Source organism: Charadrius vociferus, unplaced genomic scaffold, assembly GCF_000708025.1.
Source record: "Charadrius vociferus isolate BGI_N301 unplaced genomic scaffold, ASM70802v2 scaffold883, whole genome shotgun sequence".
Lineage (NCBI taxonomy): Eukaryota > Metazoa > Chordata > Aves > Charadriiformes > Charadriidae > Charadrius > Charadrius vociferus.
In genome coordinates this window covers 128,284-144,150 of record NW_009647740.1, presented here as the reverse complement: position 1 = coordinate 144,150, position 15,867 = coordinate 128,284, and the positions used below count along the sequence as shown (strand labels likewise).

Sequence of the window (15,867 nt, the reverse complement as noted above, 5' to 3'; positions counted from 1 at the left end):
AGCCACAAGTACCATTTTCCTTAAATGACCCTGCTTACATAGTATTTGCTTCAGCCCCAGAGCTGGACTGATGGTGTACAACACAGGCCAGGCATATTTCTTAACTAGACAGGCTTATACTGTAACGCAGCACACAATGGGATAATCAACCAAAGGGCGAGGAGACACTCCGAGTTGGTGACAGGGTGTCTTTATGTTACTACAGTAGACACACTCATGGGTACCACCATATTTTTACCTTCCATCAATGGTTGGTGAGTGTAACTCTTTGGCTTTCACATATCAAGCCTCTTTCTCTCTCTTTGCGCTCTGTCCCTGTATACAAAGGAATGCAATCTAGAGCTTGGTGTAGGGAGCAAGAGGATGATAGCACATGGCTTACAGGGGTCAATATGCCATTTTCTGTCTTCATTTTGGAAAGAAACACTACACTTTTGGATTTCTTCTTTCCTTCACTATGAAGGACATAGAAGAAAGAATAGAGAAAGGCAAAAAAGAAACTGGGGAGAAGATTTCAGACACAGAAAAATATGCCTCTGAAAATTTTAATTTAGGAAATAAAGGTGTTAAGTGAATTATATGATCAGTTCTACAGTGGTCAGAACACCGGCATTCATAAGTGATAACCTTTTGCACACAATCTGTACTGAAATAAGTAACGACACCAGGTACAGTAAAGAATATTTGCCATTTATATATTGTTGCTGCTCAGCCCCTCACACACCATTGATCCTGACAAACCGATTCCCTGACAAAATGTAGCATCTTATTCTTAAGAAAGTGTTCTGAGACTCATCCAGCAAAACTTCCTGAATGTGCGTTACATATTTCTCTCAGATAGAAACATCTAGACTTGGTACAATGACTTAAAAGAGCATCAGCTTTAAACCAGAAGAGTGTGAGAATTAAACAGTGAGAGGAAATAAAGCAGGGAACTTCTTGCCATTGTTCAGAAGACAGAGTCAAAAGACCCGTTTCCTCTGATTTTCCCAGGACCTGGATGTCATATTTTAATCAGAGCCTCAGCATTCTGTTTAGTTAGATTTGTTTTCCTGGACTAGAGGCCTTCGCCACATGTAATATAAAACTGCTTGCATCCCAGTAATGTTTTATTTTTCAGCACTAATTATAGAGCTGTCTGCGCGCACTGCCCGAAAACCCTCAGATTCAGTCAAATCTGCAGCAGGTACAAACCTTATCCATGTCTAATGGATTGCATCAAGTGCTGAGCAGTGCATCTGTTCCCAGCTGCACTGCTGTACAACTGAGCAACTGAGGGATTTCAGCCACAGCTTTCTAGGATGTCTAGGAGGCTCTAGGCCCCCACTGCCCTGCACCATTGTTAACAGACCAGCAGAGCCTGCCATTTCAGCTGTGGCATCTGCCCTGGGTTTGTGCTGAACACTAAGAAGAATTCCTTCAAACAGAGCTCAGTCCCAACTTAAAGCTTAGGAAAGTGGAGGTGGACACACTTTTTGAGTTGTAAGAACTGGATTGTCCAACATCTTGTAAGTAGATATTGCTACCTTAATCCTGCTGGAGAATGATGAGACAAAAGCATTCCCATTGCTTTCATTCCTCTAACTCACAGAATGTTATAAGTGAGATTTAATGCTATTGGTCACATACTATGTACTCAAGTATAGCTATTGTTCATTATTCCTGAAAAGGATCGGCCACCACAAAACGAGAAGTTTGTAATATCACATTCAAAATAAGCTCTCAGATCCATTAATACCTTATGTGTCATTAAGCTACAACTGTAGTTTCCAACCATACCTCATCAAAGTTTGCTCTTATTACAGTGTCTAGTATCCTCTGACAGTGAGTTCTATACATCATAATAAAGGTAGAAACCTGAAAAAAGAATGAGGGAAACACACAAAAGATCATTCTACTTAAGAAATCCGCTTTTAAAACTATCAGAATATAGAGCACAAAAAAGTAAGTTTTTTCTTATCTTACCTATGCACAATTGCAAAAATAATGAAATCTGTTAGAGTCTAGTTAGATTAGCTTTAAGATGAGTTTTCTTCTTAAAAGTAAATTCTCCCTTTGAATTCATGGATTTTTCTATGTCAATGGGGATTCTTCAAATGTAAGAGGAGCAAAAAGCCTCAGCGAGATCAAAGACGAGAATGTGGCCCTAATTAGGACATAAAGAACTATAAAACCCTATTCTTTTGTCCACTTTACATTGATACTACACATGTGAATAGCATCAGAAAACTAGCAAGCTCAGCCAAGAGCAGCCAGAGTACTTTTGTCACATATGCAGATAGGATTCTCTTAATTTCTAGTCTAGAAGGATAAGAAACACATTAAGTTCCTCTCTGCTCAAGAAAGCATCAGAACTGTTTTTCAGTTTGCCATCGAATGTATTTGCAGACTACAGAGCTATAACATATTGCAAAAACAGTTACCCTCAAGCTTCACCTGCTGTATGTAGTATAACTTTAAAAAAAGTGCGCAGGGGCTTTAGAAATATTGTACAGTTGATAGCATCAGCTGCCTATTTTAAGGGAAGATATTTCTTCCTATTATGTGAAGTAATTAAGTCCCCCATAAATAAAGTCAAAGCATTATTAAACTTACTCTAATTCAAAGTCTTTATATTTTAGATAAAGCTTTCATCCAGAGCAGGGAAAAGACTCAAGACAAGCCAAGAAAAGATTTCCAAAGTGTTACCTTCTCCTCTGGCAGACTGGCTGGCAGATTTAGATCTTTGACATTTGGAAACTCTGGCAGTAATGTTCCCAGTTTGGACCGTGGTGAATACGCCACTGTCTGTTTGGTTACTTCTTTTTTTCCTGTTTCGTTGACCCAGGCTGCTCCTTTTTTAGAATACATCACATCATAATACTGGGAGTTTTCTTTCACCGCAATTCCATAATAATGGTACCTGATACATAGAGATGTATATTTTATAAAGCAGATTGTTTAAAAATTAAAAAAACAAAAAAACAGGGTTAAGAGGAACTGGTAATGCTAATGATTTCTACAACAAAACAGAATGTGCATTAGTTTATATATTTTAAACAAGCATTGATTTAGTAGCACATTGTGGTAATATTTTGGGCTTCCAATTTTCATTTTTTCTGGTAAAAGTACCTCTCTTCAGAGTTAATAAAGCTGACTGTTGCAGGGCAGGAAAATAATGGACTTCCATTTTTTTTCTAATTATTGGAGAAAAAAAAAAAAAGGCGTACTAAAGCTATGTGTTGCCAGAGCTCTGCTGTGCAGCTGCTCCTTTAGTTTAGCAATAAGCAGAGGTACAGACCCTCTGGACTGGCCCTTCTGTTATTATTTCAGCTCCCTAATTCTCAGACTGTTGATGGCTGGTTTGATCCCTGAAAAGCACGAATCTTTATTGCAAATTAGTTGATCAGAAATGTTGCAAAATTTGAAAACAATTCAATGTATAGAGAGGAGAAAAAAAGGCTTGTGCTGGAAAGCAATGAATGGTAGGAAACATACAGTTCAGAATTACTTTTTGAAAACTTAGCATCAGTACTGGGCTTAGACCAGTGAGGGATATTACCCAACACTGTAACTCTGTCTATGCAGACCACAGTGGGAGTTACACAGTGCGGCTGTGCTATAAAAATGGATTGGTGGCCTTATGGTACAAGTTTGTGCTACAACTTCACTTTATTATAGGTGTTAATGGAAACACTGATTATCCAGTCTAACTCTTGCATCAAAGCAGCAAATGAAATCTTATTCCTTACATAATTTGCTGACTTCTACTTCAGTTTCTCAGCTGTAGGCACCAACTCCTCAGCTAAATATTTAATGATTACAAAAGGCATCACAAAATTGTATTGCTCGTATACTTTTGATTCACCCTACTGTCCTAGAGGGAATTTTCAATCATCTTCCAGTTCTTTCCTTACAGCCTATCAAAAGTCTATCAGACCACGATGAGGCACTGTCTTCCAGATCCCACTGTGGTGGTAAGAAAAGTTACCATTTCCAGATGTTTGCTGTACTCCCCAGACAGTTACTGGTTTCAGAGTGCTGCCAGCAGATCTGTTCCCTTGAACGTACCCTAGTTTGCTTTAGGCAAAATCAGCTGGTTTTACAAAGGTCATAGATTAAATTGGTGAAATGGTAGCGTCTAAGTGATGGTAGTTTAAACTAACTCAGGTGACTTCTTCCTTTTTTCACTCACAGTCATTCACTCACAGGTCAGTGCGTGTCAATCTCCAGCAAAAAGTGGTGGCAAAGAGCTGGAAGCCCTAATCTTGTCTACCAGCACAGATGGGCTGAGAGGAGACCTGGGGAGTTGGAGCAACCTTCTAGTATGTGGCTCCCTTGCCATGCCCACCGAGGATGTTCCATGTTGTCTTTTAAAAATAAAAACTATCTTGAACTCAATATTGAATAATCCAGGTGAGATTTACTAAAACATTAAGATGACGTGATATGAATGCAATTTCCTCCCTTTAATACCTCAGAAAGCCACACTATAGACTCCAAATCTGCCCATCATGGCTTAGGCCAAAATGTGTATTCCACACCAGAAACCAGGCTCCGCATTGGTCCTAACCTATTACAGATAGATAATGGCAAGTTTGTGCTAACACCGGAGTTATAACACCAACTGTACAAGTTTGGCTTTTTAGCTTGAATGGTAACAACTGCAGCTTGCAGTTCAAGTCCCCAGTTTGGTCTCTAGCAGCTGCCATACATGCACTGCACATAAGAGCCATAAAGCTCACGTGCATCCTGCACAGTATGTCTGAGGTTGGGGAAACTGAAAGGAGCTAACTCCACAAATTGCTGAGGGAAAGGGGGGAAAAGGGGAAACAGTCACAGAAGGCAGGACTGCAAAAGTTCTAGACCGACTGAGAGGTTCGTGTAACTTAAACAGGGGTTAGGCTGTTATATCAAGCTTCCTGTTAAATCAGTTCAAGAAAAAAAAATAAATGAATGAAAGCCTGGAAAATGTAGTAGAATTTCACTGTGCATTATTTAATTTCTGGTATATTTCACTTGGCAGTAAGCTACACAGAGTTTTCCAGGTAGCTTCAAAATCATATAGACTTCGATAGCCAAATTAACTCTGAAATTTCTCCAGATAGCTGATTCTTTCACTAATTTTAACACCCCAAATGGCAAAAGCTCACTGGTGCAATTTACAAAGATTCTTTTGCAAACACTTTTCTGTATTTCTATCAGAAAAAAAAAACAAACAACAAAAACAACAATTCAACAAACAGGGCTTGAAAGTTTGATATGTAAAAGAATAACATGCAGACTATTATTTTTGTGGTAAATAGTGGAATGCTTTTTTCTTTCATGGGTCTGGTATCTGCGGCACTCCTTTAAAGAAAGAAGTAGAATTTCCTTTACACCATGTAGTTTCCATCAGTTTAACTAACCTCTTGTGTACATAATTGAAGAGTTTCAAGCTACAGTACAGAAAGAAATTGGCTTTTATGTTTAGCTGCCTTCTCATGGCTCACCTGTGGTGGAACTGTTTTTAAGCTCAGTGCGATAGAGAACAGCTGCATGCTTACAGCAATAAACCCAGCCGCAAAAAAGAAAGCCTCACAACTGATGACCAAAAGTATAGCACCATTGTAGCTCTGAACTTTGTAATGTTACAAGGCAGCCGTGCTATAAAAAGACTGAAGGCAGAACAGTGTGAAGTCAGATAATCTTAACCGCTTCTATGGCCGAATTTCCTTTGGCAGTAGCAGGGAAGTGGAATGAAAATCATACTGGCAGCAATCGGTCAGCACAGTTGGTGATAAAGGGACTAAAGTGTTAATGCCTAAAGTAATTTCTCTACGTAACACTTAATTGGAATGCAGTCAGATGTTTCTGAAAACAAAACCAGAGCTCAGTTGCAGCTGTGCTGGGTCTAGCAAGGAGTGTATTTATTATAAATAAGTATAGTGTGCATTTAGTGTGTGTGTGTATGTGTTTATACTTCTCTTCACTGGGTGAAATGAGAATGATTCCTCTGTACGCTATAATCCTTGGGATATTAATCACTGATGAAGATGTAGGCATCCTCTTTTGCAGCAGAACTCAATTTCATACCTACTGAGGCTGTGGAATTTGAATGACTAGGATGTCCTTCATAGGGGTGACCAGGGAACCTCAGGGGCCAAGGATTTTGCAGAGCACAGAGACCACGCTTTACAGAAACCCTTTCTTAAATCCTAGATAGGGAGCAGAAGCATTGCAAAGGTGGCATGAGAAGAGTATGTGACCTGAAAGCCCCTCTGATAGGCATGCAGGTTAGGGGGAAATATGCAAGAAATATTAAGTCTCATTGATTTTTAGCCTCATTGAGAGTAAAGAGACATAGATTTTGGAGACAAAAGACACCTTCAGTCAGCAGATCAAGAGCATCTTGCCCCTCTGAGAGACTCCTGGAGCTGCAAGAGGAACTTCAGTTTGGAAATACAGCAGTGCTCATTTCTTTCATTAAATGGGAAGACAAATAACAAAGTTGTAGCCAATGTCCGCATGATTTGACAGCTGACAGTGGGTACTCTCATACAAATGCTGCCATAAAGCGACTGCTGCACACTTTCACTTTGTCTTTCTGAACTTCCAAAGAACTTATATGCAGTGCTACATCCTCATTCTCTGAGTCCGGACCTATCATGCTTTCCTAATATGCTGTGGGACTAGCCCAGAATTTGCACCTGAGAGACTTCTGGTAGCTCTGTTATGACTGATGTTATGGTAGCTCTGCATTTGGGAAGAAATTTCAAATCTTCAATTAGCTGCTTAAATATGACTGCTCTAGAAAAAAAGAAAGCTCAGTTATAAAAATTAGGAGAAGCTCAAGATGGGGGAAAGGACACCCGGTTCCAAAGAGATACTGCTTGGCATGGACCACTTGTTAGAAGAGCACAGTAAAGTTAATTTTAATGGCCTTTCTTTTAGTATCTTAATTTCTTTTTTTTCCTTTAAAGTGTTGGTCATTCTAGCTTTAGTATATAAGTTCAATTCTCATAGCGTATTTGTTTCTCAGCATTTAGCAATATTGTGTTTCTAGGCTTTCCTTTGAAAGAGTGAAGCTTTACCAGCAAAATTTTGCAAACATGCTGTCCCAGGTTTTCATTTCCCCCTCCATAGTTTTCCACTTGTGATCTACAGAGACTACCCTGTAGGATTCTGTGAATGCCAATCAAGAAAAGCAGAGATATATATATAAAAATATATGCATATTTTAGAGGGCTTAAGTTTGCCATAAAAAGATTCAAAGCCCCACTGGAAAAATTTCATGGAGTCCCCAAGCAGAAAAAAAAATATAAAAACATCACTGTATCCTCATTATAAATTGGTAGAGTCACATCTTGTCAACAACTGGGAAAAGTCAAATACTCTAGGAAGTGCATTGTTCTTTCCGAATTAATTTCTCATTCTGGAATTAGGATGAACTGTTTTCAGGAAGTACCATCTTTTGGGTAAGGCAATAGACTAATTCCTTGATCGCTTAAAGATATGTTGGATTGTATTACACAGGAAAAATGGTAGTTAAATCCAAGTGTGTGGACAATTTTTGTTTAGGCTGACATATGTTCCTACCTAAATTCCAGATAGCATTCTGCTACTCGTCCTCTAAACTGAAACATGATGTTAACCAGCTGTCATTTCCCAGCCTCCAACAGTAGCTCCGTTATTGCTGGGTGTGAATGTCCTTTACATTGCATAAAGTGAGTTGAGATGAAAAACAGTATAGGAACAATATGGAAAATACTGCTCATGAAATCAGTGAAGTCTCCATCAGAGTACCTTTGCAGGACTATCACAGCTGAATTAATAAGACAATGTAAAGACTATAATAGAACCTCCATCAAAGTTGGGTTTTAAATCCCCAACTGGACAAGTTATTCCCTGATCTTATACTATTCTGTTCACTAAAGCCAGAGCCAGATGGGGCCCTGTGTGAGATGATAATACCATACACTCCTTACTTTGATTGGCCTCTGGTTCCAAGTCGTCTTGTCGTTAGCTGTGGAAACTGTTGCCTTATTATCTGCAAGTCAATAGAACTGATATTAGAGAAAACCGAAAAGGACGTTTACTAATACTTAATTTAATATAGGCTGTTAAGACAGAAAAGCATAAAAACTGTACTGCAATGTCAGCAAAATACGTGGCAAGAGAAATAAATAAAAACATCGCTTTTGATATTTTCCATCGCTGAAAGAGGAGAAATAGATTTTAAAATTCAGTATAATTCCATTAACTACCATTAATTTAAATAAAGACTTTCTGAAGTCACTGGAGTAGAACACATTACCTTAAAATCTAAGATCAGTTCTGCCTCTAAACTAAGGAGGATTGTACTTAGAATTGGCCTACTAATTACTTATGTCAGTCTGCAGGATCAACAAACTTGGTTTTGCTGCAAATAGAGGAAACTCTCCTCCTGAGAGCTTTCAAGGCCACAGTTCTTTAAAGACCTTCACAATCCTGCCAATTAAACACTCCTTTTTCTAGAAGGTGAGTCCCCAAAAAGATTTTGGTGTTTGATAGGGGCACCACTTCTATCAGGGAAGACTCAACTGTTACGTTTGTAAAGATAGCTCATAATCAATTTATCCTCTATGGCAAACAAGTGCATCTCAGAAACAGCAGGGTATCATCAAGAATCTGGACTCTAGTTTGTCAGCAGAGATTAAAAGAACATTGTTACTCTAAAAAAAAAAAAGCAAACCACTTCTTTAGTGCCAGATGCATTTAAAGAAATGGATTAATGAATGTAAATTATCCCTTCAGTAATCACAGCCTCTGTCAACCAGGCTAGTCCTGATGAAAAAGCTCTGCTGTAGTTGCTGGAAAGGCAGCACTCAGCGCCTCACAGGATTCTGAACCCGGTTCTGTGTGTTCTGCAGTAGGAGGAAAATTCTTCTGGTAGAACAGCCATGCAAGAAAGACTGCAGTAAGCCTTGAGGATTCACTTGCAAAAGGAATTTCTTCCTTTTAAAATTTATAATCTATTTTCATTGTGTTTTCATTCTATAAATTGCTAAATGTTTCCTCTTTTGGGGGGACACCAACTAAGAATAAAGGAAAACAGGCATACAAGACAGAATACAACTTCTCAACCAGAAGAAAACATCAATTAAAATTGATTAAATAATATAGATTTTTTTTTTTTCTTCATGAGCCATTTTGCCACTGTTAGAAATATTTAATCCTGATTGATGACTGAAATCGCTGGAACACGTATTTGGATCAAAAGGTGCTATATGAATAAAGACATTAGGATGTCACATATTTGACCATTTCTTCAGTAATATTTTCTTCAGCAAATGTACAATCTGCTTCCCTTTTTATCATGTAAAAATTGTCCTGTGTTGGTTTCCAAGAGCTTTGCACAACGTGGCTGATGTCAAAAACACAGCATAGACTCAGAGTCGCTAGGTTGTTCAGCTTTAATTTCTGGAGCAAAACTTCAGCAAACAGTAAAACACTTTTGTGGAGCTGTGAAAGTTCAGCCTAGCTGTTTGATAAATGAGCAGACAGGCAAGCAGCCCTTCTTTCTTTTTTTGTATGGATTCAATGAAGCCTGCCTAAAGAACACCACATGCTGTTCCAGCTACTGATCTAACATTCCGCAACATCTCAGCCTTCCAAATTCCCTTTAATTACACATTAATCCCACCCCTCTCTCTTTCATTTTCTGCAGACAGGGTTGGGGGCTCCACAAGGCTGTGGGAAAAAAGGCAGTGTTGAGGAACTACTTTCTGAGGATGGGTTTTTTGGGTTAGAGGATTTATTTTATTTTTTCTTTTTTGTGGCAGTTATCATTCAGAAAATACCATTCCTCTCCAAAAGTTGATTTTACAGCAGGAGACTCAAAAGTAAATCTTAATATTAGAGATACTTTTACTCTATTTTTTTTCTTTCTGAACAATATGAACCCATATTACTTTCAAAGTCTTTCTAGTAGTGATGAAGTGTTACAATGCACACTGTAAATGCTACTTTATGAACCATATGCCATGGGAGTTCCTGGGATTTAAATAAATCAGCCAGTTTCTACATACCAGGGCAGAGGTGGTCAGGAAAAGAGAAGAAAAATGGAGCAGCTGATCATATGATCCTTTTTTCTTTTCTTTGTTTGTTTCTTTTTTAAATCCAGCACACTTTAAACAATGAGATAGACCTTTCAGAATTCACCTGAAAAGTATGCATCATTTAAAATATTCTTTACCAATATTTTTTAAAAAGAAAGAATAGTCTAGCAAACCTTTGAAAAAAGATGTGAAGATTTTTGATCTAATGGTGCATATGTAAAATATGTATAATCATGCTTGGGTGCTGGCACATGCTGGCACAGGAGCACGGGTATTTGTGTTTCGAATAAAACAAGTCAAGTACTAAATTAACTAGATGTTCATATAAATGTTTATATTCAGCTACATTTATGCGAATCCCTATGTAATGATATTGCCAAAGGCAGTGAGATTTCACTGAAAGGATAGAGGAAGTCAGATCAGGGAGAACAAAGTGGAATTTGCTGTATGCCGAAATCAATGGAAAAAGCAGAGGGTCCAAAATGTTGCTTTTAAAATCATACTTTCAGCCTGAAAAGTCCCTCTATAAAATACACCATCATTGTGTTTCGCATTTATTAACTTTTAAAGACCTACAGAGAAAATAAGTTAATTTTACAGATGGGTGGGGAGGGAAGAGGGTTCCTAATTGCCGGACATGAAAATTCAGGTTTGAATCTGAAAACCAAGTTGGACCATTTTCCTTTCATCACTGCAGTGGGGTTGCGCAAGCAAACGAATCAAGACCAGACCATGCAGTTTGAACTGCTTTCTGAATGGAGCCCAGACCCTGGTTCTCACAGCAGCGCTGGCTTCTCAACAGAAGCAGTGGTAAAAAGATCTCATGGGTGGTATCCAAGCGAATTTTGGAGTGAACAGGCATTTTACCATTGTCCTTCAATGGAACTGAAATTTCATCTCGTATTTCTCCAAAGTGACCACAAATCCAGCTGCCCTATGAGATCTGCTGAGTAAAAGGGTACAGGTTTTACATTTTCCAAGTAAAATTCCATCTAAGTTATGTAGCAGTTCTGACTGTTAGGCATTTTTTTATGCTACTTGGCTTTTTGGGTTCGAGACAGATGTAGACCAGGAGTTTCACATGCAAATAACTTCTGTCCCTACTATTAGCCTCAGAAATCAATGCTCCTTCAATTTCATTCTCAGTTACCAAACTTCAGTTGTGTTCTCCATCTCTTTCCTCTGTGCCCTGCTCAAGACCTGATCTTGCCTTCTGCCTATAGAAGATGTTGTATGCCTTTCTTGATTAAAAAAAAAAAAAAAATACTAAGAACTGCCTTATGGTTTTGCAACTCCATAGTTCTTTCAGTGATTGCCTACTGTATACATAAGAGCCAGATAGAAGTAATTACATTATAAACCAACATAAATATAGTTTACATCTTTTCAGGGGACTAGTATATCCAGGTCAGCATTTGTTTAACCCTTTTGCAGACAATCCTGACACATAGTTTTAGGAATGCCTGTGCAGGTAGAACAAAAGGGGCAGGTCTTTCTGACAGGCAGTAACCTGTCCACTCTGAATGTATGGGGCAGCCAAACTTAATGCAGGAAAGAAAAGTCATCTCATATCATTCTTTCACACAGAGATTACAACACTGGTAGTACAACATTCTCAACATATATTGCACAGATCTTGGAGCTAACAGGATTTTTAATCATGTTTTGGCTTTTTAAAACTAGTAGGGGTGTCTGAATGAACTTGAATTGACTATCTAGTTACTCGTATTTTTGGTCATTCTTAAAATAATGGAATAAAAATTAAGTAAGTTACTTAAGTGTCCATACCAAACAGATAAAGCTTTATGAGCAACAACTAGAAAAATGCACTTCCTCTGTAAAGGTCTGTATTGCAGTCTGCACAACCTATTAACCTTAGACATGGCTAACTGCAGGAGTTGTTCTGTTAACCACAAATGGCTGCAAAGGTGCATTCCTTTATCCTGATTACTGCCAGCTGTAATTTCTGCCACTGCATCTCTCCTCACATCTCCAGCACTGTGACATTTCAACACAAGCAGAGCCAGCCTCAGCTTTAAAACGAGGAATGTATTGTCTCTTCTGCCTTCATCCTGACATTCTGACCCATCACTCCTCATTGCATTCGCTACCAAACTGTGAACTTTATGTTTCCCAATTATTCCGTCTAGACTATTCTATGATATGAGATGCCAAAGCAAATCAGGGGAAAAAACCAACCCAACAAACCATCTTATAAAGCATCTTATGCGTCTGTGTTCACGCTAACAAATAAGGATGGAAGAAACCAGAGATGTCTGGAAACTTCTGAAGTCATTTTGTCCTCCCTCCCTATGTCAAAATATTAAATTTTGCTCTGGGGGAAATAGGCAGAGGATGACTTTTAGAAGTGTTTTCCCTGGAATAATTTAAATTGCTGCATTTCAAAAGGCATGTTCATTTTGTTAGTGCATCTGATCTAGAGGGATGTTATTCTTCATGACTCTTGTTCCTTTCTATTTGAAATAACCCTAGCCATGCTTCTAGAACTTCCCAGAGTAATGAAATAAAATCAAATTAATTCACAACCCAAAATTTTCACTCTGCCAGAATGAGACACGTATTTCAGGCCCCACACTTTGGAGCTCTGGGAGGTTCTAGAGAGATTCAAAATACAGTGGATTAAATTCTCTTTCCTCTGATAACAATTTGTCATAACAGGGCCTGGCTCTATTTATCTCAACTCAAGTTTCAAGTCCCATATCTAGAAGGCATGCTTTGCTTTTACGAAGTCAAGTACAGAAGATCTGTGTTTATTTACCAAATTCTATTATAGCATTTCTGTCTTAAACTTCTTTGACATGGCAGCAGGAAAGAAACCAGTGATGCCAAATATAACTATACTCCCATACAGCTATGCTTTCCTTATTCTCAGCACTGAGAAACACAAAAACCACCGATATCCTTAATCTTTTATGATAAGTGTAGGAGTTTTAGGCTCGCTCATCTTTGGCCTCATACTGCTCCAGCTGGATCATTCTGGGGTTTCCTCATTTGCTTCTGTGCTTGTGAAAATCCTGCCCCGAGACAATCTGTTATTATTAATACCTGTGCTAACAGGTACCTTTTGGCTCAAAGGTGACTGGGGACTAGCTTAACAACACATTACTTTGAGGAAAAGGTCAGGAAAGCTTTGCCCTAAGAAACACCCACTGATAGGAAAGAGCATAATCAAATTAATCCATTATAAAATATCATTCCTGTCCCCCAAATCCACCAAACTGTGCAAAGAAAAGGAGAAGAGGTGTGACTGTGTCTATACACTCTCTACTCCTTGCTCACTTACTTGCATGGCCCAGAAGAGAAGACTGTAGTGTACAGGTCCAGTATTCTTGACCTCAGACCAGTTGTCTGTTTAGATTCAATAACCTTCCCATTTCTCTTCACTCACTTTCATTGTTTTGTGGAATAGGACATGGTCTAGCTGTAGGGTGAGATCTTGTTTCTAGCACTGATATATCTCGACTGCAAAGCAAGTCAGAGAGGCCTGCTGGCACTTTCTTTAATGCCTGTGCCCAATTCTGCCTGCTGCAGAGATCAGACACCCGGAGGAGCTCCAACTGAACTGGACCCTTTAGTGAAGCTTGTGAGACTTCTCCTCAAATTCATCTATTAACAATCATATCCTCCTTCAGCAGCTCCACCAGCCAGATGGAATTCAGCCTAAGGCATGATCAAACAGATTACTGCATCCCAACAAAGCTGCAAACATTGAATGCTCTGACTCGGATGCTTAGCTGAGTTGCAGCCACTTTCAGTGCTGTCTTGCTGAAGCCAAGCAGATCTAACCCCCTGCGCAACTCCCTCTGCTCTGTACTGATGCCAGCATGCTTACTGCCATCACCCAGCATATCTGTGGGAAAAGGCTGAGCGCCAGTGTCCCTGCACTCTGGCAGACCCTCTGCTGTAAGAACAGCCTCTGGGACATGTTGACAAGGCATGAGGTAAAGCAGCCCAGAGGCCGCTCTACTTCATGCTGAAGACCTAACTAGAAGCCAGATGCTTGAAGTGGCAAAGCCAGTAAAAATCCCTCTGCTAAAGGGCAAATCTTTGGGAAATGGAAAAAGTCACACCAAAGAAGCTGAGGCATCCTTGCTGGTTTTCTTAGTCCTCAAGCTCAAGGAGATAAAGGCAATAGTTAGCAACCTGCAATAATACAAAGGATCTGTGAAGCAGAGCCAAGGGGGCAAAGAGCTTTCCAACTACACTGTAGGATCCCCATTCCCCACACCTATATTACCGCTTGTTTCTGCAATACTTGTGTTGTTATGGCCTCCTCAGAGGAGCTTGGACTACAAGATTCTGCATCAGGAAGAAAAGCCACACTGGTGTTAACTGTCCTTCGGTCAGGAACCTTAGCTGTTAAAAAGCAAAGAAGGAAAAGCAGGGACTGCTCAGATAGCACTGACAGACTAATACCGTCCTTTAATGCAATAACAGAAACCACACCCTCAGCTTTGGATTGATTTTCCCCCAGTTCTATTTTTCTTTTCTATATTAACTAGAAAAAAGTCTAATAAAAAACCATTCCATATGTAGTCATGGTTCATAATAAAGCAAGTGCTGTTTTAGTCTATCAGAGGAGAGCACTAAGAGTAAATTTGGCTTTGCTATACCAGTTACTATTGAGGCTACTCAGGAGCAAATTGAAATTACAGGGCAAAAAAAAATACATCTTCAGAAGAAGTATCTCCTTAGGCACAGCAGGCAATTCCAGATGTGTGCATTTCAATAAAAAGACAAAACAGAATGCAATCACATTGCAATGCTGTTATCAAAGAGGTTTCAATAAGGCCACTCGTCTGTCCTTTTTAAACGTCAAATATATACAGTATGATAGCACAAAACTGTAAATCCTATTTATGCTAATCATGCTTGGAGGAGCAGTCCTGCTAGCAAGATTTCTGGGCATAGAGACAGTACGTGGTGATAGAAGAGGACTCTGGCTGGTACAGCTTGTACCTCCCTGGAGCAAAGCAAACTTGAAAAAAAAAAAGTACTTTTCTACTGGTATAACTGTGCCTCAGCCCATTTTTTGGAAATGGGGTGGAAATATTGGTGAAAAATGTAAGAGATCTCTTTCCTAACAAATATTACAAATCTATTGTGGACATTACCCTTTTTTATTTAGTGAAATAAATTTTTTGGCATCTAATTTTCACCTGCAGTAAAGCGACTCAGGGAGCAATAAAGAGGGTCTAAAATTCATGTGAGCATGCATCCATGCTAAACCTCTTTACGCTGCTAGAGTGATGTAAAGGGACCTCAGGCTGGGGGGAGAGCCACCCTGCAGTGTCAGCACCCTTCGTTTTCCTTTTCAAATATTATTTTACTATCGCTTGTGAAAAGAGGTGTCAGGAAAGCACAAAAAGGAAAAAAGAAAAACAAAAGAGGAAAGTATTTAACCTGCAGGGGGCATATGGGAGTTGTGGGAAGAACACTTCACGAGGATGCAAAAGAGGTTGCGCCACCAGAAGCTAAGTGTTCTGATGAGAGGTATGGCAGAGTCTGGGAGGTGACTTAGTACTGCACAGTAAATTTAAAGCAGTGAACCGAGGACATGGAAGACAGGGGAAACTGCTGTAAAAGAGAAAGATAACATCCTCAAGATGCTTGATTAAGAAAATAAGGTTCATACAGGGTCTCAAAAGAAACAAAGAATGAAATGAGTACTGGATGAGGGAAAAAAAAGTGAAAGAGAAGCTCAAAGGCCTGCCAACCCAGCTGAACAGCTGAGTGACATGCTACAGCGAAGAGAGAACCATCAAGTTTAATGGAACCCAACCATGCG

At 39.2% G+C, this 15,867-nt stretch overlaps 1 protein-coding gene across 1 annotated transcript in view; it reads right to left on the bottom strand.

Moving 5' to 3' along the window:
- RFX4 (regulatory factor X, 4 (influences HLA class II expression)) overlaps nt 1-15,867 on the bottom strand; it is a 78,503-nt gene that overhangs the window by 43,173 nt on the left and 19,463 nt on the right. Inside the window, exons 5-7 of the mRNA XM_009881986.1 lie at nt 7,947-8,008; nt 2,689-2,902; nt 1,780-1,857 (exon numbers count right to left, since the gene is read on the bottom strand). Coding sequence (XP_009880288.1) covers nt 1,780-1,857; nt 2,689-2,902; nt 7,947-8,008 — 354 coding nt within the window. The remainder of the gene's footprint in view (nt 1-1,779; nt 1,858-2,688; nt 2,903-7,946; nt 8,009-15,867) is intronic.